The 23,382-nt window shown below is 41.9% G+C and overlaps 1 protein-coding gene across 2 annotated transcripts in view; it reads left to right on the plus strand.

The window, feature by feature from the left end:
• The window catches only part of GLRX3 (glutaredoxin 3), a 669,028-nt gene that overhangs the window by 608,889 nt on the left and 36,757 nt on the right, over positions 1 to 23,382 (plus strand). For both annotated transcript variants that reach the window (XM_044056332.1, XM_044056331.1), the window contains 2 exons: positions 15,329 to 15,368; positions 15,469 to 15,561. In XM_044056332.1, coding sequence (XP_043912267.1) covers positions 15,329 to 15,368; positions 15,469 to 15,561 — 133 coding nt within the window. The remainder of the gene's footprint in view (positions 1 to 15,328; positions 15,369 to 15,468; positions 15,562 to 23,382) is intronic.

The following is a 23,382-nucleotide window of genomic DNA, read 5'->3' on the forward strand; positions in this document are numbered from 1 at the left end:
TGATTGTGCAGCAGCAACTTGAGACACTCCCCATACCTTTGTCACTCCTTACAAATTGGAATTGGTCACAGAGGTTAGAGCATCATTGGGTCAGCTGTGCTCAGGAATATCCATCCTTGAATCCACCCGGGATCTTTGGTAGCTGGGGACTCTGTCACATCAGTTGAGGATAGATTGAAAACTGACATCAGAAAAAGACGTTCTGTACTGACCATAACTTTCCATCTGTGTTGTCCCTTTTCATTCTTCCTGAACTCCCCACCCACCAGCCCCCATCCTTTGAAAACTCCTGGAAGGATAAGTGGTTAATGGACATTACCATCCTTTTCATTAAGCTCCAGATATAGTCTTCTTCCTATTTGTCTGCAAATATTTCCTTTCTAGTAAAATCAGCAAACAAGATCTGAGGTACTTGTGATTGGAGCATTATGGGTAGAGGAAAAGCTCGACAGTTTTTGGTTGCCACGAGCTTTAGCAACGGCCAAGTCAGATCAGAAAGATTGGATCCGATTCAATCAGTTGATGAAGAATGAAAATGGACAACACAGATGGAATGTTATGGTGAGTATATAACATCTTTTTCATTTTGAAGCTCTTGCTTGTTTTACTGTTTTTACATTCCTTTTGACTGTGACATCTGACCTTTCTTTTCTTTTTAACCATTTTAGGATAACAGTTCATTCTGTCCTTTCCTCTGCAAGCTTGTACAGTTTTCTGTCATCTGTTATTTTTTTATATATATATAACTTGTTGCTTATAATTTTACATTTGCTGTTGAGGACCTCAGGCTTCATAATGTTACATTTGCTGTTGAAGACCTCAGGCTTCTGGTTCCCCACATTGTATCATGGTTGTTTTTTGTTTACTTTTTCCTCTCTGCAGACAAAACTGCTGTTTTTCTAGTTTGTGGTGTTGATATGTGCTACAGCATGGAGACAAGATCCCTTCTCCATGACAAGCATATTTGGCATGTCTTTTGATTAGGTTTAAAATATTTTAATTAACAATGTAAAATTTGTGATTCCTTTATCTCTAGTATATTAGGATTAGGAGAATTAAGTTAACTTTCTGATAGTATAATGCAGCAACTAGTTGTTCTGGTTTTGCTACTGATGGGACTTTGACTTCTGCTGCAAGGTCATCACTCTCAAGCTCAAGGTTGATATACCCAAAGATAAAGGTAATGAAAGTATTATTGATAAATGGAGAGAGAGAAAACATGAAATGGACGTGTGATAGAGATAGATGTGATAGTGGTTAAGATTCTTCTCCAAGTTATAAAATAACTAGATGGAGTAAGCTTCCTCTATTCATTCCCCTTCTAGCATTTGTAAAATGAAAGAGTCCGCAGTTATGGACAGGTTTGGAAAGCAACTTTATACATCTTTGTACATTCACTCTGAGGTCTGTAAACGGTCTTTCACATGTATTATAATTCCATTGTAAGCTAGCTGATGAAATGAACAAGTCAGTGATTTATTTGCCTGAGGCACACTTGAAGTGCTGCAGCCTCAGATGTCAACCATGGCTTCTATTGTGTGTTTCAGATTCCACTGAAGATACCAAGTTGATTTTTTTAATGCATACTTTGGTGGAACTACTTTTTAGCATGTCAGTAAAAGCCAGCTTGGAGACCACGGAGAAAAGAAAGCAAGATCCTCACAGATATTGCATTAAATTTTCAGCTCCCTAGTACAAATTTTCCAGAACACAGCAATTATAATCAAGGTCACCTTGTGGGTGGGTAGCATTATAATTTGTGACCATGCCATACTATCCCACTCCAGATTAAGTTGAGAGTCTCTGCCCCTACAGAAGAATGTATGGCTGACCATCATGCAGAACAGGTTGTTATAACAGATGGCTAATGACGCTGCATTTTGCAAAACTACTATGTTTGGTTGATGTGTTGTGTCTTTCTTTCTCACAATTATGATGACATGGACTTAATATACTGTTTTGCTAGGAGGATATAGGGTGGAGCATGTGACTTGCCCTACTGCAAAAAGGCATGGTATGTGTTACATACTGTTTTTATTTTTACCTTGGCCTAGTCAAAGTCATATGGATTATGGGCATCCTCTTGGAGTGACTTATGTGGGTATGAAGAGGTCATGGAGACTTGTAGGTTCATAGATTTATAGGAGGGTTACTAGGCTAGCGGCCCTAGAGCCTTTACAAGCCTAGCAATGTATCCTCATTTGCTCTTTTTGGGTAGTTTGCATAACAAATTTAAGAACAGAGTGGGTCTGTGATCAACATTGGCTTCCCCTGTCCACGAGGGACATGGGTGCCACTCAAGGGGTGAATTTTCAGTCTTGCATCTAATTATCTAGGTTGCTTTTGAATAGAGTCAGTGAGGAGCTCTGTTTTATGTGAATGTTTTTTCTTTCGGCTTTTCCCAGTTAGGGGTCGCTGCAGCGGAACTCCGGTCCGCTAATAATTGGCAGTAGAATTTTACGGTGCTGAGGTGCCAGCCCAACGTTCAACGAAGGCACGCCCATTCACGCATGTCTTTCGAATGCCACTCGACCGTGGGAAGGACATGCAGACTCCACACAGAAGGCGCTCCAGCCGAGAATCAAACGGGAGAACTTCTTGCTGTGAGGCAACAATGCTACCGCTGCACCACCGCTATTTCAGACAAGCAACAGTCTCTGGGAGACATATCCTTCTCTCCAGCATGTTCTGTTATTGTCACAAGCTAGGTTGAGATTCCTGGAGTGAGTGACTCTTGTGCCATTTGACTTGCGGATGTGCAGCATTTCTTTTTGGGGCAGGGTCGGAGATTGCCCTATAGGCCAGGCACAAGTCACCTCTCAGCAACCAGTAAGATACAGAGTAAAGTGACAGGGCTTTCATCCTGTCCGTGTAGGTCATGATTTGAAGTCCCTGTATTTTCTTAGTGAGAAACCTCTGAGGACTCTCCAGCTGCTGCATGTGTGGTGAGGTACATGAAAAAGGGTGCATTATACTCTGTTAGTGGTTTGATAAGGGTCGAGTGCATGGGGAGTTAGAACATCCCTTGTCCTGGATACATTGTCCTTGCTTATGAGATGTACTACACAGAAAAAGAATATTTGTGTAAAATCTTACCATAACCATAGATGTCCTTCTCTTCCATGCTGCAGTGTTCTAGTTGTGGGATTTCCTGCCCTCAGGCGACTCGTATGTTGGCTCCTATACAAAAGCTTCAGCTTGGCTGTTGCAGTGTGCGTGGGATGTCAGACGTAAGGCCATAAACCAGGGGCCTTAAATATGATGTCTGCACACACAATCCTTAGAACTTGAAGGCCAGCAGATAGAGTAGAAGGCCCAGCAGGTGGAAAAGCCAGTAGTATCAGGTATGAGACCCTGGGGTCCTTCTGTAGCATAGATAGGTCTAGGTTATAGCTGGGGATAAAGGAGAATGAAGAGTGGGAAATGGTGGGTGGGAAGGAATACTGCAACATGGAAGAGAAGGGCATCTATGGTTATAGTAAGATTTTACACAACTATTCTATGTCCTTCTATTCCTATGTTGCACTATTCTAGTTGTGGGAGAGTACCACAGCTTAGATGGATGAGAGGGTGGCAGATGCTGATGAGGATTCTACAAAGCCCTGTAGGATTGCCCTGGCGAATCCTGCATGAGCTCTGGAGACTTGGTCAAGTTTGTAATGTTTGGTGAAAGTGTGGATAGTGGACCATGTGGCTGCTTCTGTAATGGATGCCGTGTCCAGACCTTTTATGAAAGCCTTGGAGGCGGCCACTGCTCTTGTGGAGTAGGCCTTTACTCCCACTGTTTTTTTTTCCATGGAGGGAGTAGGAGAGACAAATGGCTTTCCTGATCCAGCATGCAATGGCTTGTTTGGAGGCTGCCTTGCCCAGAGTCTGAGGGTGGAAAGAAACAAAAGAGTTTCTGCGATTTCCTAATGGATTTGTATTTGTCCAGGTAAAAATCTTAGTTGCCTGTGCACACCCAGTGAGTGTAGTATCCTCTCCCCTTTATTAGTGGGAGAGGGAAAGAAAGTGGGTAGGTGGATAGATTGGTTTAGAGACAAGTCATTGACCACCTTGGGCATAAAGGAGGGATTAGTTCTCAGGGTGACCCTGTCCTTGTGGAAAGTGGTGTAGGGGTGCAGGCCATTAAGGCTTGCAACTCTGAAACCCTTCTGGCTGAAGTTGTACATATTTGTAGGGAAGATGTCCCAGCAGGTTTGAAAGGGTGTTGGGTACATTTTTCGAGGATGTAGTTAAGGTCCCAGGGCAGAGGGATAGGCTTCTTTGGTGGTCTCGTGTGTAGCACCCCTTTAAGGAAGAGTTTCATGTCGAGCCTGGCTAGGAAGGGGGGGATTCAAGAGGCAAGCAGGATGAAATAGCAGAAAGGTGTACTTTCACTGAGGAGTAGGAAAGTCCACTTTTTATCAATTGACACACACAAGCAAGAACCAGGGGGTATCAGTGATCTAAGGGTCTTTGGCCTTGTCTAGACACCTCTTAGTAAATCTTTCCCATTTAGCTAGGTAAGATTTTCTTCTTGTAGGTTTCCTGGCCTCCCTCAGGACTGAAAGTACGTCCTCTGAGTAGTGGTGTCTGAAAGGGATCAAAAGTTTATCATCCACAGTGTCAGGGATGACATCTGCAAGTATGGATGGAGGAAAGTTCCTTTTTCTTGTCAGGAGGTCCACCTTGTAGGGTAACTTGTAGTGATTGCCCTTGGCTAGATTGTGAAGTAGGGGGAACCAGTACTGCCTTGGCCAGTTGGGAGCAACTAACAAGATTTTTGGTTTGTCCTTGATTTTCAGGATGACTTTCTGAATCATTGGGAAGGATAGGAAGGCATAAATAAACTTCCCGTCCCAGGAGATGTTGAAAGCGTCTACTCTCCATGCTAGAGGGGAATAGGTCTTTGAGCGGAAGGTCTGCAGCTGCCTGTTCGGGGGGGGAGGCGAACAGGTCAATTTGAGGAGTGCCCCACCGGTGGACTATATCTAGGAAGACAGTTCTGTCCAGCATCCATTTGTGTTGTGGAGAGGATGTCCTGCTAAGGAGATCTGCGTGCTTGTTGTCCTGCGAGGGGATGTAGATTGCCTGCAAGGACAAGTTGTGGCGAGAGGCTAGGTCCCATATCAGCAGGGTTAGTCTGCATAGCTGAAAAGCCTTTGTTCCTCCCTGTTTGTTGAGGTACCACATTACAGTATTATTGTCGGTCACTATTAAAAGAACCCCTGGTAGAAGTAGAGGGGTAAAGGTTTTTAGAGATAGGAAGATTGCTGTCATTTCTCTGACATTGATGTGTTTGGCCTTTAGAGAAGGGTGCCAGTTTGCTTGAACCCTGTAAGATGCCATTGTCGCACCCCAACCTGAATCTGAGGCATCTGTATATATTATTTGGGTTGGGGTGGGGAAGGTAGTAGTGGAAGTCCCGAGTTTAGCTGGACATATTGGATCCACCAGCTGATTTCTGTCTTTAGACAGAGAAGGAGGGAAATTACCTTTTTCCAAGTGATTCAGGTGCTGGGGCCAAATGTTTTTGAGGTACCACTGTAGCTTGCATTCTGGCCAGTGGTAGCATAGGGATGGTTGCTGCCATTAAGCCCAGGAGATGAAGGAATTGTCTTGCAGTTACTTTCTGAGAGTGTAGGATCTCCTTGAAGTGGGAGGTCAGGGATAGTACCTTGTCCTGTGGGAGAAAGGCCTTCATTTTGTCCGTTCTGATTCTGCAACCCAGAAAAATCTTGTCCTAGTCTGTGCTCAAGGAGGACTTTGGAAGGTTGAGGGTAAACCCTAGATTCCGCAGAAGGGACATGGTGAAGTGCAGATGCTTTGAGAGGGTATATTTTGACCGCCAGAATTAGGATGTCGTCCAGATAGGGGTAAGTCTAGATTCCCTGAGTTCTGCAGAAGACAATAGCTGGGGCTAGGCACTTTATAAACACTCGAGGGGGGGGGGGGGGGCAGTGGACAAACTGAAGGGCAAAGCAGTAAATTGGAAATGAGAGGAGGGCCCAGAGAAACGCAGGAATCTTCTGTGGGAAGTTCTGATGGGTATGTATAGGTAGGCCTCTTTGAGGTCCAAAATGGCCATAAAGGCCTTGGCTGGAATAAGAGGTAGCAGGATGGGAAGTGACAGCATTTTGAAGGTGGGTACCTGAAGGTGAAGATTTAGGAAGGAGAGGTCTAAGATGGGTTTCCAGGGGGGGCATCTTTTTTGGGGACAGGGAAGAGACGGAAGTAGAAACCCTGTCCTGAGGGGACAGGATCTATGGTACCTAGCTTCAGCAGGTCTGACAAAACCTGTGGAAGGAGATGTAGCTGTTTTTGGGGGGAAATGGGATGCTTTTCTTAGGTGGCTTTTCTTTCCTGGAGAGGAAATATCCTTTTTGGATAATGGATAGTACCCATTGGTCCATGGTGATGGTTTGCCAGAAGGGAAGGCAGTGGGGAAGGTGTGCAGAGAGTGGCAGGTGTGCAAGGCAGTGACACATTGTTGTAACCTCCTCTGTCCTGAAAGGAATGTCTGGGCTGCCGATCTGGTGCATTAGGTCTGGACATGGTGGGTGGTCTTGCCCCTCTTCTAGATCTGGAAGAGGAAGCACCTGTCTGTGGAGGATTACGCCTTATAAAGGTGGTCCTAGCAGGGTAGTTTCTATAGTACTTGGGAATGGGGGGCACCAGTAAATGCTTAATGTCCTGCAATTCCTTACTTTTTTCTTGCAGATTCTTGAAGAGATCTGCAGATTGTTTTCCAAAAAGGAAATTGTGATCCAGGGGGAGCATCCAAGATCTTGTACTTGATGTTTTCTGGGAGATTCTGAAGTCTCAGCCAGGAGTATCTCCTGAGGACAGAAGCAGATGCTGCAGAGCGAGCAGATGCCTCTGCAGTGTCATAGTTGCATGTAATCGAGTGTCTGGCTACGTGTGTAGCCAAGGACAGCTTGAAGGAGATGTCAGCCTTAGTGGGGTTTTCAGGGATAGACACCAGCATGGAGGAGGCTTGAGACACCAAGTCCAGAGCATATTTAGTCATCTGCGTCTGATAATTAATGGCTCTGAAAGCCAAAGTGGAGGAGGTGTATACCTTCTTGCCCATCCTATCCATAGATTTGCTGTTTTTATCAGTGGGTAGGAGAGAGGTGCAGGGAAGCAGTCTGAATTGCTTATCAGGGAAGGTGGCAATCACTGCTTGGTCTGCCAAGGGTGGTTTGACCAAGAATATTTGCTCATCAGGCACCTTGTAGAAGTGGTCTGTTCACTTGGGGGCAGGTGGCTGTGAGTCTGGGGCCTTAGATGCAGAATTAATCATCCAAGTAAGCAGGCAGAACCGGAGGAACAGCAGAAGGGGAGGGGGATTCTACTTGAAGGAGCTCAAAGTTCCTCTTTTGGGTGTCAGTCATTTGTGAATTATCCCATTTGAAATAGTCTTTCATCTTGGTGATGGTCTCACCAAAGGTAATATCCTCAGGGGGAGAATCCCCTTCAATAGATTCCTCATCAGGAGAATAATACTCCTGGGGACATGCAATTTGTGAGGTATAAGATATAGAGTCCTCTGAGGAAGAAAAGGAAGAATCATCCTCTTCCTCCCACACCTGAGAAGTCAAGGGAGGAAGGGAAGAGGCTGAGGCAGGCCTATGGCTAAGTAAAGGTAGAGAGGTGGAGGTTGAGGCTGAAGGCCTTAGGGCTATAAAGGCCTGCATGAGGGAAGAAGTGAAGGACTGCCAATCTGGTAGGCTTCTGCAGTGGAGGAGGCATGCTTGGTTTTCGGTTTCTTTTTGACCGGGGTGGAAGTTGAAACCAGCCTAAAGTCAGGTTTAGAAGCAACTGTTTCAGAACTCTGGATCCCAGTCGGAGGTACCACAGATTCTGGTTCCCCTTCGACATCAGTTTGTGTCTGGGTAGGCTCCGAGGACGTGCCGGTCATTCGGTGAGCAACAGCTTTCCCAAAGGTCGTCATTGAAGTTGACGGATCTGCCGGGTGCCCCCACAGCTCCTAAGTTGGCAGTTGGTGGGGCATCCTGTAACAAAGCGGCAGGCGTACAGGGCCTTGGAATCTTGGGCTTCTTACGCAGAGGTTTGGATGCGACGTCCAAGGCAGGATCCATTCTGAGGGCTAACCGCTTAAGGCACTGATTTTCTAGGTAGAGGTGTAATGCGGCCAGACACATAGGGTCTTTGGTGCAAATGATTGACAAATGGAGCAGGTGGAATGGTCATGCTCCTGGCCTAAGCAAAAAACACGCCTATCATGGGCGTCTTTATGGGGTATCTGGTGCCCGCATTGGCATTTACCCTTTTTACCTGACATCAGCTAAAAATTGCTACAGCAACCAAGCCTAAGCGATAATCGTATATGTAAAGAAAAACAGAAACCTAAGGGGTTACTTAGCTTTTTAATGCGACGTCTGAGAAGGAGTGATCACATGATGCGTTGGTAGTCTGCGGCTGAAAAGTTCTGAGGATTGTGCGTGCAGACGTCACATTTAAGGCCCCTGATTTATGGCCTTCCGTCTGACGTCCTACGCACACTGCAGCAGCTAAGCCGAAGCTTTTGTATAGGAGCCAACATACAAGTCGCCTGAGGGCAGGAAATCCCACAACTTGAATACTGCAACATAGGAATAGAAGGACATCTTTCCTTACCGCTGTGAAAACTTGGTGGTCGAAGTTTAGATTGCTAGTAACCTGTATTCCCAAGTCTCGCACCACTGGGTTGGAACTCAGAGGGATGCTGTCAGTACTGTAATTTCCAGGGAATTCTGTTTTGCCAGCAGAAGTAATAACGCATTTTTGGCATTTAGTTTTAAACCATGACTTTGGTACCATTTATTTGTGCTGGCCTTTCTTGTGATATGTTGACATTGTTGGGGGACTCGGTAATTGCTCCCAGCTTGCTGTCATCAGCGAACCTGGTGAGCCAAAGGCTGTCTACTTTGGCCTGGACTTCTGAGAATAGATGCCAAACAGTAAGGGGCCCAGCACAGACCCCTATGTACTCCAATAGTGATGGGTCTGTTGGTGGAGGTGGAGTCACCAATTTTAACAGTGTGTGTTCTGTTGGTGATCCAGTTGGTTACCCATCTAGTAATGTAAGGGTTAATCCCAAGCTCTCAACAATGCCAGAGTGGGGAATTGTGTCGAAAACCTTGGCAAGGTCGAGATAGGCTGTGTGCACTATCTTACCTTCATCCATGGCTTTAGTGACATTCTCAAATAAGTCTACCATGTTTAATGAGCATGATTTACCCTTAATGAAGCCAAACTGGGCTGGGTCCAGCTTTTGGAGGTCACCTATGTCCTTGTTGATAAGGTCCATGATAGTTCTTTCCATAGCCTTGTAGATGAGGTTGGGTAGACTTCTGATTCTGTAGTTCCCAGGGTTCGTTGATGGCTCCCTTTGTGCAGGGGGTTTACTGTTTCTGTTCTCCAGTCTGGAGAATCAAAGCCAGTTCTCAAGCTACAATTAAAGAGAATGCCATGTAGGTCCACTAGGTCTTGTTTTAGATTGCTTAGTAAACAATCTGGGATATTATCTTGGTCCCATTGAGGCTGTGTATTTTGGCCTAGGTGAGCGCAGAGATAACCTGTTCTCTAGAGATACTAAGCAGAGGGCTGGTGTCAGGTATGCTGTGGTATATGGTAGGTAGAGATAGGGGGTTGAAATTTGTGCCGAATCTGTCAGGTAGCAAGTTGGCGATATCGTGATCCCATCTACAACCAGTTCGGCACATAGCTGAGCATTCTCTTTTAGACTTTGGACATAGTTAAAGAATGCCTTATACTTGGCTAGGGATGCGATTTTAGTTTCATAATTTGCTTTCTGATTTTCTTGTTTAGTCTTAGGAAGGATTTCTTCTTCTGCAGAGTGATATCCATCTTGCTTTTTAGATGAGATTTTCTTCCTGTTGTAATATAATCTGTTTGTACTTGAAGTCCACCACAGGGCTTGTTTTTACAGGAAGACCCAGTTTGATCCAGTCAGGTGCAGACAGTCGCTTAAGTGTTTGTATAGGGGCATTTGCATGCTCTTCTGCATAGTGAACATTGATGTCTGCCATTGCAGGTGGTATGAAGCTTTTATTACCATCAATTAGTAGGCTGTAGTTAGTTTTGCTGAAGTTTTTTATACTTTTTGCTGTATGAGGGTGTTAGTTCCAGTAGTTACTTCAGACGGGACTGATTTGTCATCTGACCTAACCAGGGAGGGCAACATCCATGGGGGGGGGTACAGCACCCCCTCCATATTGTTGAGTACTATGTCCTAAACATTAGAGCCCCTAGTGGGGTGCAGACTGTTCCAGAGCATTTGTGTTAAAGTCCAGGAACCTCTGGGCAAGCATGTTTGTCCCCCAGCCTATGGAAGGATAGTTGAAATCTAGTAAATCTAGGTAGGCGGTGTGCTTATCCTGGTTCATGGTTGGTAATCTGTAGCTAGCAATGATATGTGGTATGGTACTTTCTCAATAGTTAACTGGACATGGAGTAGTTTGAGAGAGTCATGATGTTTGACCAGTCTCAAAGTGTATTTAGTTTTAATGAAGATGGATATACTTCCACCTTTGGTTCCTTCATGCTCATTTTGAGGTCTGTACATGTGGAAGGCGTTGTAGCTGTGCACGGTCGGGGTACTGTCAGTGGCCTTGAACCATGTCTCTCTAACTGCACAGACGCCAGCATCCTCCAAGGTGAGAAGTGCTTCTAGGGAGTGTGGTTTCATGTTTAAACTCCTAGCATAAGTAGCACAACCCTGAGTTTGTCTCGATTATATTTTGTTACGATGGAAAATTTGTTGTTTTGACATTGCCTAAAAAAGGCATTATGGGGGAGGCAAGGGCTTTTGCCAGTATCAAGAAGCCTAGTGTGAACAGGTACAGACTGTTTACCATATCCTCCCAGGCTGACAGATACTGGATCCCCTGGACTGACACCAGTAGCTAAGCCAGTTGTCGAAGTCAATCATTTTCTTTTTTTTATATTGTGGCATCATCCTGGATAAGGGTAGGATACTGCTTAGGGCTAGGGGCATACTTGTCTGGGACACACAGAGAGTTCTGTCATGTCTGTCTTCATATAGTCCAGAGAGGTATGCCTGAAGTCATTAATTTCAACATGGACTGTGCCAGAGTCATAATGGTACTTGAGTGCATGTATGATTTGTCTGATCCTGGCACCTGATAAGCAGCTGACCATGACCTTTTCCTTGTCCAGTCTGGTGAGGGGGACATCTGTGCTTCTCACTATGGAGTCATCTATGACCAAGACATTTAATGTGTTTTGCCTTGGGGGCTTATGTGTTGAGACATGGTTGAGTGTGTTATGTGTAGAAGTTTCTTTTTGCTTAGTGTTGAGTGTGGGTGGTGTGAGTTTGGGAGGAATCTGTTCTTTTGGTATGCTTTTAGTGAGTACCTCTACATATATAGGTTTATGGGTCATGACCTTTTGTGTGAGAAGTGAAGCATGTGTGCTGACAGCCTGTTTGATGTTTAGTTTCTTTTTACATGAGAGAACTGACTCAAATTCCACAGTGTATTTGCATCTCTAACATAGGGTGTTTGCTTTAGGAGTAAATAGTTGTCGGTATACATGAAGCAATTGCTACTTTGCCTCAAGATGCCCATATCAATCAAGCTGGCAGAAGGAATGATGAGAAATTGCCCGTCCATTGTGCAGGATTTTTCTGACTGTGGTATCTGGGAAGGAAGTGGGCTAGTTGGCCTTATGGCCTTGGTTGAACTAGTGTACTAGTTTAACTTGGAGTACCAAAGGCAGTGGGTGTATAATAGGTTGTGGATGATGTGTGAGAACGCTGCTTAGAGCACAGCTGAGTTGGCCTTTGCTCAGCAAGGAAGCTTGGGGGAATTCTACTGGTAGTTCTTTAGGGAAAAATAATGTTCCTAGGCGTTTGCATCTGTACAAGGCACTGCTAAACCTGTTATGTGGTGCGCAGCAATGGGCAAATGTGAGGCTTATGTACAGGTGAATTTAAACAGTTTGTAACAACTACTAATAGGAAAACCCCAAATTGAGCCTTTTTCTGGCAGTCCCCAACTCAAATGGGTCCTGAGCTACACACATCTGCCACAAGGGTGCAGGGAGGCCCTCTTAATCTAAGATGGCTGGTTTAAGAGCACAGTGATACCAAACAGTCTAGATTCAGCTGGTCTGAATCTAGCCTATGCTATATAAGGCAATGAAACACAATTTCAAAGTGCAGAGTAAAAAAATCAGTAATTCAATTAAATACAGTTAATGCAGTGCTGGCTTAGTCACAGGTGTCCAAGCCACGCACAAGGAAGCTCTGAGTAAACGAGCATAGTCTCACAAAAATATAATTCTTTTATACCAAGAAGATGAAAGACTTTTATAAAGTTAAAACCTCAGGCCAATCAGATGAAATCACAGTAAGCTATTGACCAGTAGTTCCTACCTTAGATGGGTTGAATTTAGCTCTGTGTTCCCACCAGAGTGCAAAAGAACCATCCTAATGTAAAACAAGCTGGCTTTGTGCTGAAGTGCAGTAACAAATGCTTTACAACAGAAATCAGAATTCTTGCAATATTGGGAATCCTTCGAAATAAGTTCACTAACCCTGAGAAATGTTTACAACAAGGCTTTATGTCCTGCCTTCTGTGTTACAGACCCATAACCTTCAAGGCTTTCCAAGTTTTGTCTTGATGGGTTCATGGGTTGTTTGATTTTGCATCATTTCTCCCAGGATTTTTTTCGTGCAGTTTTTAAAAGACCATAGCTATCCCCATTATGAGTAAGCCATGTGTATATATCTAATCAGGTAAATTGCCAGTGAATTTCTAGTCTCCTTTAATTATTATGAATTAATGGGAAAGAAGCACAAGTACAGTTTCAGCAGTATTTAATATCCCATGATCTCCTAAATCCGTATCATTCTGATCCCCCCAGCTGCTTCATACTTTACAGCCCTACCAGTGTCCCATCCATCACAGGGTCTCCCAGTTTCTCCTTCCACTCCCAGACTTCTTTCTTTTCCAAGTTGGGGCCAGTTTGAATCTTAAGGGTGTCATGCCAGTGAGTACTTCTGAGGGAGGGTGTTTATGACCTACTCTAGTCTTTCCTTCTACCTTTCGCATGTTGGCCTGTTTCTCTCCTCTCTATGGACCATGCCTACGCTCGCAGAGTACCTAGGCAAGCTTCATTCCCCAGGATAAGGCATGTTCATCCCTTCCTGTTAGTGCCTTAGACGTCTGAGCTGTAGTTAAGCCTTTATCCCTCTGTATTACAGGACTGCCCATATCACTCTGGCTTTTTTTTTTATATTGACACAGCACAGGGACTGTCCTCATTAGGGTAATAAATGACTTCTTGATGGTGAAAGATTAAAGATTATACTGTAATTTTGACCGTTTTAACCCTCTTTGCAGCAGTTTCAAATACTGTGGATGATGACATTCGTATCAGACAACTGCTCACATATGGTATTGCGTCTACAATACTCATGCAGTTCTCAATAATCATTGAAAGATGGAACTAAAGTTTTAATCGCAGTACTTGCTACCCACTTGTTTGTGGGTGTGCTGCAGTGCTTGATTCTTGTATCATATTGCATATTGTGGCGTATATAATACCATTAAAGGAGAACTGCACCCAAAAATGGGGAAAAAAACTTTTTCAGCATATCTTGAACTTTTCTGCATTACTAATCTCTCTGTATCAAATGAAGTGGTCGTTATTGTTTTCTAATGTGTTGTACCTCGAAATTACCTGATAGGGGCTGGTATGGGTAGGATAATTTTGTTTTACAGTCAATGCCTTCACCGTCCTGATGTCATTTTAGAGGGTCAGAGAGGAGTTCCTATGATGGAAAGGTCATTTACTATGGTTTTCTCTCAGATCGGCTTACAAGAGTGCTGTGACTGCTTACTTTTGACACTAAGAACTAATTCACATTTTTAATTACTTTGCTTCCTTTGATTTTTATTAGTGACCATCTGTGACACAGCATTTCAATGAATGCTTGAATGACAGGCTTAAAAATGTAGTTGAATAGGTTGTTCTTTTTAAAATAACTATAATTCAGTGCTCAAGTTGTTCACTCATTATATTGTCATCTGAAGAGTATCCCCTAAGATAACAGCGTGATTCTGACTTCATGTATTACCACAGTGATCTGTGTGGTGTTTATTTTTTTTTTCCTGATGTTATTACTGTAATGCATCTTGCATGTGGTCATTTGACTGTGATATTGCCAGCCTTCATTAGGTGCAGAATTCTGCAACCAGATATTAGCTGTGGCTCCTGATATTTGGTCAGTTTTAAGGCATTTAGTTTTAACCTGTCATGCCATTTTATGGTTTGGGCCATATCTGTTTGCAAGAGTTTGTCTTCCTACTTTTTTGCCAGGTATGTCCAGTTATCATGTAAGGGCTGCTGGTCATTATTAGGATTCATCTTTGAGACATTCGGCAGGACTTCATTTGCTTTCCTTGCACCTTTCCTGTGGTATGGTGTTGACTAGCTCCTTCCTGACATCCCCCAAGTTCCATTTTACTGGTGTGTAAATGAATCCACTTATGAAGCCATTATTAATTAATGATTATGTGTGCCTAGCTGTTATTAATGTCATACTTGTTGATTTTATGTATTCTTTTTGCATGTATTTGTTTTTGATTATTATCAGATGACTAGGTTTAAGCACTTTATTTGTAAAAATGAGTTTAAAATGCATGATGCTATAGATATGTAATAAGGTCATAGAACAATGAATGGTTATCTTTAGACTAGAATAAATGGAATTTCTACAGTTGTTTCTTGTTTTACTGAGTTGTAGTTAGCATTTTAAAATTCCTGATGTTATGGAGTCTGTGCCACATGCTTGATACCTCAGAGATTAATATATAAAGTTATTGCATCTTTGATGTATTACTTGCTTAATACGTTTTATTATTGATTAGAGATCAGTTATCACTTCATGTCTTGGTGTTTCCACAAAAAACATCTGTTCCTCTTCAGCAGAATCTGAGTTCACTTCTGAGGTATTACAAACATTCAGTTTTAACTCCAGAAACAAGTAAATAGCGTTCGAAATGACTAAACCGTACAAATAGCGAAAACCAGAACGCTATAATTCGCTAATGATTAGCTATTTGTACAGTTTAGTCATTCAGTTTTGGAACTGCATTAGTGGCATGCCATCAGTTATTGTACATATATGCTGTTTCAATATTTCATACAAAAGTAAGCAACATAATGTAAGGAAATTCTTTTCATTTTGAAGGATATGTTAAAATAATGTTCTGAACAAAAGAAAGATAATTTAATAGATTAACTTGTTACTTAATTGTTGATACATTGTTTTATTTTATTTCTTTAGTGTTGAATTTGAGAGTTTTGATATACTGGAAGATGAAGAAGTAAGGACTTCTGACTTCATTTTGTTATAGTAGTATAGATTAAACTTAACTTTTTTTTCCAAGTGTCAGTGTTTTAAAATTTTAAAATGTCTTCCTTTAGGTTCGGCAGGGATTAAAAACATATTCCAATTGGCCAACATACCCTCAGCTATATGTAAAAGGTGAACTTGTTGGAGGGATTGATATTGTTAAGGTAATTTAAACAAATTTTTTATAATGTCTGTCCCTTATGAATAGTGCAATTTATTGCATGTTAGTCAGCATGGATCACTGTGGCTTTTCCTGAAACCAGATTATGCACTGTAGTGGACTTTGACTCTAATCTGCTTTTTTAATATGAACCTAGAACATTGCTTCATAGGAGAGGAATCTGAGTTCACATCTGAGGTATTAGGTATTATAAGATTTTCACTAGCACTAATGATCTTTTTTTGTCAAAGAAGATATTGGCTATGGTTCCTTGATCTTGAAGTGCCTCAGTAAGACAATTCTAGCTCTACAGATCATTGGAGAAGATAGGAATTGTGGGTTCCTTTTCTTTTACTCTACTTTGTCTTTACAGTTTTGAAAGCAAATGTTTCTCTAGAATAAGTCATTACTTGATCTAGCTTGTCTGACCACCAATTTTTATTGAGAGCCATTCTCTCAAGTTGTGATGTTAATATGTGTGTTTTATTGAGAATTGATCTTCATTTTTTTAGCTACTACAAAGCCTGTGGCCTTGACTCAGCTTGAGATTATAGTTCTTCTCAGAATCGGGAATACAACATGAACAGTATCCAGTGCATTGGAGCTGATAATCATAGGATTATTGTCTTACCTTTGGTGGCAGTTCCTCAGTCAGAACACTGATATTGCTCTGGCTTTCCTCATATAATGCACAGAAGGTTCAGGAGTCATTGCTGCTGCCTCGTTTTTGTGTTATCTGTTGCCATGTCTTCTGTCAGGGATGACTTAATACCAAGACTGATTGCCACCTGTGCTGAACTCTGCAGCATGGTTACTTGTTAACAGTGTTGTAGTTGGCACGCTGCATGAACTGCACTGGTTGCCCACCTAGTTTTGTATTGCGTTTGAAGAGTTGATGTTGTTTTTCTTATGTGTATATGATTTGGGTCCCTCATACTAGAAAGATTTAATTGTTCCCTACTCGCACCATATGCAATGTCATACTCCTTCTTTCGATTGCTGGTAGTTTTTAGGATCTAGCTAAAGCCATTCAGTATTTCATTTGTCATGGTCTACTCTTTTCCAGCATGTTATCATGGTAGGAGCGTTTCAACTGGACTTGGTTTATGAATTCCGTGAAAAACCTGTCTTTCTTTCTTACTTGATTTTATTTTTTAGCAATCTTTGTCCTCATGGACTACCAGCCATCCTATGACACAACCATCCCATTTGTTCCTAATTGGGTGAAAATCAGTCAACATCAGGGGTTTTTCTGAATACCCCTACCCTTACCCTCTTGCCCCTGTGTCAGACTGAGGATCTTACCCACAGTGTATACACAGATCTGCATATGAATATGCATGCATCTGCAGTTCTTCATGCTTCCTACCATGTCTTTTTCTTCCTCTGGGTGCGAGCAGTGCATCTGAGTGGGCTGCTTCCCTTTCCCAGCCAAGACGAGTGAGCTGGCATCAGCTACCCAAACCCACCCTCCTTAGCCAGTTTCTTTTACAACCAACAAAAACACAATCCCAGAACCAGTGTAGAAAATAAGTAAAGACCCCATTTGCCAACAAAATTAATTTAACATTTTCATCCACAGGACTTCTTCAGAATGAGCACATAGGTAATCACACAGTATATAAAGCCTCAAAACTTGTCACATGATGAGCACTTGATAATCACAGGACTATTCTTAAAAGGATACATACATGCATAAAAATCTAGTAAAACTCTTGTAAAGTATGTGTAACCACATAATTATACTGCATTTTCCAGTACATGCATCGTGTTCTGTTTGCTTATTTTCTTTATTTTCTCAACCGTGCCTCCTTCAATAAACGTTTTATATTAACTGCATCATTAATACCAGGGAACATAACTTCCACTTAGTTTCCCTGGTTTCAAGTTTTTTAATGTAGTTCCCTCCTCTGTAATTATAGGGTTCATGGTCCGTTAAATTTGTTCTTGCATATTCTGCTATGTCTAAAAATGGCATTGTTGGATTTTGTAGCATATAGATGTTTCTTTATTTTCTTTGATAACTTCCTGTGGGTATGCCAATGTAGAAGCAATTGTATAACATAATGTATATTACTGCAATGGAATTACCATTATATTGGCAGTTATGTATAGTTCTATCCGTATGCTGCAACAGTACAGAAGAGGCTTTTGTAGTGTGTTTATGGATTTTACAATGGCCACTCTTATATGTTCCCCATTGTTTGTTAGTTATAGGTAAATGCATCTTAATGCTATCTTGTTGTAGCATATTCTTAAAGAATAAATTATTTTGTGGAAGTGGACTTGAGCTAATCCCCTACAACTTTAATAAGTTCAGAATTACCTTTTAATGTATCCCAGTTAACATTCCTAATGCATTCAGTATCTGAAGAAATGCCCATAACAAAAAGCAGTAGAAATTCTGTTTAGCAAAATTTCCTAATTTAACCTTTTAATAAATATCTGGGATAGCATTCTGACCACGAAGCAGTAATGTGTCTGTAACAGTCTTGTGTAGTATGTCTGTATTATACCCCTGTAGTTAAACATGGCAGTTGTATTTAAAAAAAATGTTCATCTGTAGTAAGAGTGCAGGCTTAAATCATCTGCCCCCTAGGGAGGTTGCATCTCCTGGATGATTACTCTTAAGGTGGAAATCAATATTAACAAAGGTGTCCTTCCTGTAAATTTTGCTACTAAATGATTTGGTTAGAGATTGCATTGTTAGCTCAATGTCCAAAAAGTTAACCTTTAACTCAGTGGTACCTAGTGAGAATTTCAAAAAGGTAGTAGTTCAGTTTAGCTCTTTGACAAAGAGTCACATTCTTCCCTAATACCTTGCCCAGTGAAAAACAGATAATCAACAAACTTTAAGCACAAGACTTCTCTGGAAAAAAAGATTGACCTAAGATAAAAAGTGGCCGTCCCACTGTCCTAAAACAGGATTGAAAAGGAAGGAGCTATAGTCGCTCCTATAATAACTCCATGTGCTTGCAGGTAATATTAAAAGTTGAAAAAATGTTTTCTAGTAGTAGCTCCAGTAAGGTACATACAGTGTTAATAAACACATTGGAATGTTAAAAAATATGTAAGGCACATCATAACAAACCCTATGCCATTGGAGACAGGATACAGGTAAACAAAGAGTTAATATCTGAATTAAAAAACAGTTTTGTTACCATCAGAAGTAAATTTTCTAATCTTGTCAAGAAAATCCCATAAGTTCTTAATATTATCCATGTTCAGGCACCTAGGTAGTGAGACATTTCCCTGTGGTACATTTGGCTGGGGACACATGGCTGAAGTGACATTAGCTGCAGAAAAATATAGCAGTGGCTAATTCCCTGTGGGCAAAGAGAAGAATGCTGTGTGATGCCCACACTTTCAATAACTAAATGCACAGGGGGAAAATTATATCGATGGCCCCCAAGGCATCATGGGCAGGCTGGCCGGGTCTATATTATAAACATGAACGCTTACCTTATCGAATCCCTAAATGTCGAGCCATCCTCATCAAACCGCATAAACACCGAATGCCCTAAACTGCAAAATTCAAAACATCGAACTATCATACTTGTCCCACCCCACCACCCGCTACATACTACCTACACAAACAAACTAAATAAACCACATACATACACTAACCAAAACCCTACTTCTAACCGTAAACTAAACCCTACTTCTAACCTTACACTAAATCTTACATATACCACCGAGTATGCACTTAACTTAACCCGCACCCTAACCCTAAGGTCCATAACTGTCGCACACGTACCTTAAAAAGCTAAACCCAAACAAACTAAATAATCCACACACATACACTTAACAAAACCACACACATACACTTAACAAAACCCTACACTAAATCTAACATACATTACCATCCATGCACTTGCGTTAACCTGCACCTTAACCCTAAGGTCCGTAACTGTCACACACTTACCTTACAGAGCTATACCACAGAAGGCCAATCATGACGTTTCTACGTTTCCGGTTTCGCTCTTGTGGATGTTTTTGCATTTCGATAAGGACGGGTCGACGTTATGGGATTCGATAAGGTAAGCGTTCAAGTTACTAATATAGACCCGGCTGGGCAGTGAGCATGTCAGTGGCAGTAAAACTGCATTGCACAACAGGCAGTGCCTTTATAGTCTGTGTGCATGGACCAGTACCCCCTTCACAATGTCAAGGGAACATTACCAAAATGTATAGTGGAGCATAAGTGTGACTATAATAGCATGCAAGATTTCCTATATGCTGTAGCCCACTTCTACATGTTGTAGTTACATGAGCATGTACAGTACACTGAGCAGAACACTCATTACTTCTTCCAGACCCATGCATTTGATTAAAGCTATGGGCATGTCAGTGTGTGCTTTTCATTGCCCAAAGGGAATTCACAACAGCCATGTTTCTCTACATCTGAATGTCACTTCAGCCGTGTGTCCCCAACCAAATATACCACAAGGAAATGTCTCGCTGCCTAGGTGCCTGAACCCATATTATCCAACTTCTGGACTTTGGTTCAAGATGGAAGTTCTATATACTTTGACACCATCGGTACTGGGTATCCCAAAATGTGTCCCAAGCTTGGGAGTTTCATATGCATAAAGTGATAAATAAAAGGTATGATGTACCCTTAACTCATTCACTCCAATGGAGCTCAGAACGTTTGCACTGTAATTTCCAGTGGGCGGAGCCTAAGCCTTTTACAAAATCAAATTATATTCTCACATTTCAAACAGATGTTCATATCTCTGGAACCATAAGGAATTATGAAAGTAGTATCACTGGCAAACTATTTTTATAGTGGTAGCATTCTTTAGGTTCTGGGTCTTAAACCAAATTTTATAAGTCACAGTAAACACAGTAACTATTACTTTTGTAATATTTTGTAAACAACTTACAATATCTCAGCATCCACTCAAGTTATACACATAATGTCAGCATTTTATTAGTCTAGCTGAGAGCTTTCGTATGAGGCTAAGAAGTTCTATCTGTGTTACTTGGTTGTTGAAATATTTAGAAATGTGCGACAATTATATCTATATAAATTAGTATAAAAAAACAACAGTTTATATCTATTTACCTGCACTAGACATAGGTCAAATATTAATGCATTTGAGTTTGCTTTTATGTAAGCTTTAAGATGAAATCTATTAAAACTTGTACATGGCATGGCTTTGGAATTATTGATGCAAATATGAGCAAGCAATATTTGATGCCTAGAGGCATAAGTAGGAGTTAACTGCAAATGCACCTGGGTATAATGAGTTAATGTAACAAGTCTCATAGTATATAATCAGTGCGTTTATAGCATTGGCATACATCAAAAAGCTGTAAAGATTTATATTCATCGGTGTGCGATAGAACATTTTCCATCGTTCGGTGCATTATAACTCCCCCCTACCCGTTTCTGTCTCTATAAACCTCAAACATTTTTCCAGTAGTAGTTTTAGAGAGTGTGGTGCTGTTCCCTTTTGAAATTGTAAAATTTTCTTTTGGTCTTGTCAAAAAATATTTCGTATATCATATCGTCGGGTGTCGTAAAAGTTTTGTAAAGTTGACAGCAAAGGCGGGTTGTAACAGAAAGGTTTAGTTGCATACCAGTATGTGATACCAGCTCTTCAAAAATAAGACATAAATTCAGTTTTCTAGTAAAGATTCTCAATTCGACTGCATTGTTAACCTTTCTGCCTCTTCTGGCAGGTGCAGAAGAAAAAAATAATTTGTAAAGTTCTAGCTGTTCTGAAGAAAGATGTTCTTCGTGTTTCACTGTTGCAGTCCTCACATTTGGGTTATCTGCCTGCAGGTAGCCCTCAGCCGGCCTGAATACCAGAGTCTTAGGATTTCTGCATCGGATGCTGTCGCTTCTTCCCTGACGTCAGGTCGTCAGGGGTATAAAACGTGCAGCCAACGCCATTACATCAGTCTTTCTTGCCCTGCGGTGCCAGAAGCAGTTCGCAAGTGCCGGTTGGTCGTCTCCTGAAATTTTCATTTTCGAGTTTCAGACCTGAAGTCTTCAAAAAAGATAAGTACCCCATTGGGGATCCTTTTTTTTGCTCCAACCAATGTCAATAAAAGTTAACAATTGTCTTACCTGTGGAAAGCAAATACCTCATAGAGATTTTCATTCTTACCACATCCCCTGTTTAGGCCAGACCGCGACGTCCCTCGCTATTAGTTTTGTGCCTTGTTCAATGCCCAAACTATTTGTCGTTGGGCCATTTTTGCAGACAGTTACTTTTGTACTCGATCTATGTACTCCGTAATGGCTTCGTTAAGTCATCCGACTACCGATCTTCTGAAAAAAACGTAAAGATAAAGACAGAGACAGACCACATAGGTCCAAAACTGCCGACTACGCTTCCGTTAAGCTAGTCGCCAGTCCACCGGTACTCAGTGAGGTGCTTTCGCAGCCCCTGATACCCACTACTTCAGATTCACAGGCCTCTACTGAGACCCATTTGGAGTCCAGTATGCCGCGAGATGCTTCTTTGACTACGGAACCTCTGGGTGTCTCTACCTTTGATGGATCCGGAGCCACTGTGTAGGTGTCTTCTGAGGGTGTATTTAGGCCTACTATTAAACCAATGCTATCATTTCCATCCAGAAGTTCCGAATTCCTCAGGCCAAAAACTCTCACTACTCCTAGAAAACCAATGACCAAAACCGCAGGCTCAGGCCCATATGCCTCACAAACAAATGCTTAGAATGGCTGAAGACATTATTACCTTAATTAGGGGAAGCCAGCCTTCCCCTCCAAGAGACCTAGAACTGATTTTCTTTCTGATTCTTTTGATTAGGAATCTGATATTTCTGCTCCTTCTGATTACCAGAATTTGCCCTTATCTACTTATGAGGATTCTGATGCAGAGGATTCCATTCTCCTCTGTTTCCCCTCCATAAGATTTTTCTTTCGGTGAAACCTTGCATACTCTTATGGAGCATTTCCGCAGGGAAAGCCAGGATTACTCTGAGTCCAAAAAGAGACTTGGGGAATTTTTACTCCTGCCTTAACACAGGCCTTTAGCTATCCCTCCTGTTCTGGACATTGTAGATGATACTTTCCTGGAATCTAGCCTTACCCCAGACACTTTGCCTCCAGCTCCCAGAAAACCTGACAGGTACTACAGAGTTACCTGACTTTCACAAGTAACTCTTCAAGAATCTTTCTGTGGCTCCAGAGACCGTTTCCCAAGGACCAAAAGGCATTAAGGCTGCCAAAAATCCTACCCCTTCTGATAGAGTCTAGAGCCTTAGACAGATTGGGTAAGAAGGAATACACTTCTGCTACTTTGGTCATTAGGGCTTTAAATTGCCAGTTTCATATGTTAAAGTATCAGCAGCATATTATGGGACTATTTAAACAGAAAATGATGTTGATTCCTGACTGTACTGAACACAAAGAATTGCAAGATTTAATGCATTCTGCAGAACAAGTTGGTAAATGTACTTTGCAATTTGGTTTTGACGCTTTAGAAGCATCTTGCAGGGCTACTTTCACTGGGTCTGTACTTAGAAGGCATGCTTGGCTTAAGGAACAAAACTTGCCAGATCATGTTAAAGCTAAATTACTGGATGCTCCCTTAAACCAAAACCGCCTTTTTGGCAACAAAGCAGAAGTCGTCCTCAAAAGGATGAAGGAAAAAGCTAAATCTATGCAAACTGTTAAAGATTTCCTACAAGTACAGCCTCCCAGGTTCAGTAGACATTGGCCTTCAAGGAACTGGTCCTTTCCTGTCCCTTCCAGGCCTTCTCAGTCCAATCCTAGGAACAGCAGACCACCCAGGCTACAGTCTCAGGCTACGCACAGATGTAAGCAGTAGGTGGCTCCCACTTC

The sequence above is a fragment of the Protopterus annectens genome, chromosome 14.part0 (assembly GCF_019279795.1).
Source record: "Protopterus annectens isolate FY-2018-M chromosome 14.part0, PAN1.0, whole genome shotgun sequence".
NCBI lineage: Eukaryota > Metazoa > Chordata > Ceratodontiformes > Protopteridae > Protopterus > Protopterus annectens.